Below are 2,663 nucleotides of genomic sequence, written 5' to 3'. Positions count from 1 at the left end.
CCCCCCCCTCCCCCTCCACACACCACACACACACACACACACATCACTGACAGATTTACAATCTGCCTCTGCGGATCCTGCAGCGAGCGCCTGCCTGGCCTTCCCTCTCCCCTCTTTCCTTGTGTGTGTGTGTGTGTGTGTGTGTGTGTGTGTGTGTGTGTGTGTGTGTGTGTGTGAGAGAGAGGAGGAGGGGGGAGTGGAAGAGGGAAAGGGCGGTGGAAGGGGGTCCAGGGGCTTAACTCTCTTATTTTATCAGCGAGTAATCCAGAGTTCTACTGATTTTGGTGGCAAACAAGGCGTCCTCCACGACACTTATCGACAACATTCCTTCTACTGAATGGACCTTAGATATGTAAACACGCACGCACACACACACACTCTCACACGTCGTGGAATCAAATGCGGGGCAAACACTGCTCTGTGTTCCCCGAATGGCGCAGGGCAGTCGAAGTGATACGTAGAACGGTCGAGATTAAGGGTTATGGCGGCATACCTTTAACTTTTCCCGACCTACCCCAATTCGCTCCCCCTCCTCTCTCTCTCTCTCTCTCTCTCTCTCTCTCTCTCTCTCTCTCTCTCTCAAACACACACACAGCCTTTACTGAACCGCTCACACAGGTCAGCTATCGAAACAGACAAGGGCGGTCGGTATACGTCCCGTTCCAGAGCACGACAACGGAGAAGCGCAATGTTGTAGGCGGCCCCCGGCCCCCGGCCCGAGTGTGCGTTTGGCGTCCCCTTTACATCCGTGCACAGCGGGGCCGCTGGCGTTTAATGCCAAACGCGAACGTGCGTGCGTGTGCGTGTGTTTGTGTGCGAAAGACACAAGAGAGAAAGAGAGAGGGAGAGAGGGGGGAGGGGAGTGAGAGGGACAAAATAAATAAAAACTGAGGCGCTCTTGCTGTTGGTCTTGTTGTGCTGTGCGATGTCGATCGTTCGATCGCTCCGCGCCTGCTCCTCCCCGGCTGTCGTAGGTCGGAGAGAAGAATCCGCGGCATTTCGCACCTTTACCTACCTTGCTCTTCGTTATTTTCTTCTCGCGCTCGCACTGCCACCCACCCACCCTCGTCTCTCTCTCTCTCTCTCTCTCTCCGGCCACCTACGGCGCGGCGAAGGGGCTTTGCGGTGGCGGGGCGTGGTCTCCGTGTCGCCACGCCCCGCCACGTCCCGCCCAGCCCATAAGGCACACCAACCCCCCCGTTCCGTTCCCACGCCTTAATCATTATCAATTAAATTTGAATTTAATGAAATTGGCTTCCTGTTTCATTTCCCTTTCCATTACGAGGCGTGGCTCTCTGGGCCGGCGGGGCGTGGCGGGGCGTGGCGGGGCCTCTCTCGCGGTGCGGCGGCACGACGGTCGCCAAGGGCCTAACCCGCCCCCACCACGCCCCGCCACGCCCCCCACCGGAATTACCACCGCCGGCACCGCCGGAGTGTCATTCCCACGAGGTGTATTATTTAAAATTTCGTAACGAAATAATACATGTTGCCTCTATATTAAGACACCGTGCAATTAACACACGTCGATCAAAGTAGCATGTTCCACCTAAAATGTCTTTCTCAAACCCTTTTCGGGCACTATTGGCATCGTGGATATGCGATACGCCTATGGTTGAGAGCTCTCTGCACACCGTGGAAACGCCAAAGTTCCCTCCACAACCCCTTTCCTTCACCTCCAGCTCGATCGCTTGTAGCCCAGCGCGCCTTGCTCGGCCTGCTCAATGTGCCGTGACGACGCCGCCGCTCACCCCGCTGATCTCTCTCTCTCTCTGTTCCGCAGGGGCATCGCGAAGGCCGGCGAGCCCAACAACCTGCTGCCGCACGCGCCCCTGTCGCCGGGCATGCTCTACATGGACGCCAGCCTGCACGTGAACCTGCGGCGCAAGCAGCGGCGCCTGGTGCGCGACAACCCCGGCGTGCTGCTGGCCGTGTCCAAGGGCGCCAAGGCGGCCGTCAGCGAGTGCCAGTACCAGTTCAGGAACCGGCGGTGGAACTGCTCCACGAGGCACTTCCAGCGCGGCAAGAACCTCTTCGGCAAGATCGTGGACAGAGGTGAGTGTGACGTGCGCCCTAGACGGTGGTGGTGGTCAAGCGAGCTGCATGAGAAATCCCACCGGCCCGGCGGTCTGCATCCTTGTGTGTGTATGGCTGGGTCTACCGACTGAGTCAGCTCTTCCGCCCGCGGCCAGCGGCGGCGCCTGGCGCCAACATCCGGCCCGGCGCCGCGCCCGCCCGCGGCCCGCAGCCCGCGGCAGGTTACCACATTCGCGAGGGCGCCAGACACCTTCCTCTGGCCCTCTGGTGCCTTCCCAGTGCCCGTCCTCATGCCCGGCGAGGTCCCTGTCCTGGTGCCTGTTTCGTTGCCCATCGCGGTGCCCGTCCCGGTGCCTATCCTGGTGCCCGTCCTCGTGCTGCCCTGGTGCCCATCGTAGTGCCTACTATGGAGGCCGGCCTTGGTGCCCTTACTAGAGCTCGTCCTGGTGCTCATCGTGGTGCCCCGTTCATAAGTGCTGCCCTGGTGCCCATCCCGGTGCCCGTGCCCGTTGGCCGCGCCGGGCCGCAGTCCCCGTGCCCGTTGCCCGTTTCTGATTCCCACGCCTTGGCGGCGGCGGCCTGTGCTGCCAGTGCCGCCCGGCCGCCCCGCGCTGCGCTAGGGGGGGGGG

The 2,663-nt window shown here is 61.1% G+C and overlaps 1 protein-coding gene across 1 annotated transcript in view; it reads left to right on the top strand.

The window, feature by feature from the left end:
- The first annotated feature begins 1,685 nt into the window (after nt 1–1,685).
- Nucleotides 1,686–2,663, top strand: part of LOC113214202 (protein Wnt-1-like) — a 39,246-nt gene continuing 38,268 nt past the window's right edge. Inside the window, exon 1 of the mRNA XM_026433492.2 lies at nt 1,686–2,052. Coding sequence (XP_026289277.1) covers nt 1,722–2,052 — 331 coding nt within the window. The 5' untranslated portion in view covers nt 1,686–1,721. The remainder of the gene's footprint in view (nt 2,053–2,663) is intronic.

Source organism: Frankliniella occidentalis, unplaced genomic scaffold, assembly GCF_000697945.3.
Source record: "Frankliniella occidentalis isolate FOCC.00 unplaced genomic scaffold, Focc_3.1 Scaffold178, whole genome shotgun sequence".
Taxonomy (NCBI): domain Eukaryota; kingdom Metazoa; phylum Arthropoda; class Insecta; order Thysanoptera; family Thripidae; genus Frankliniella; species Frankliniella occidentalis.
This window is presented reverse-complemented; position numbering and strand designations above follow the sequence as displayed.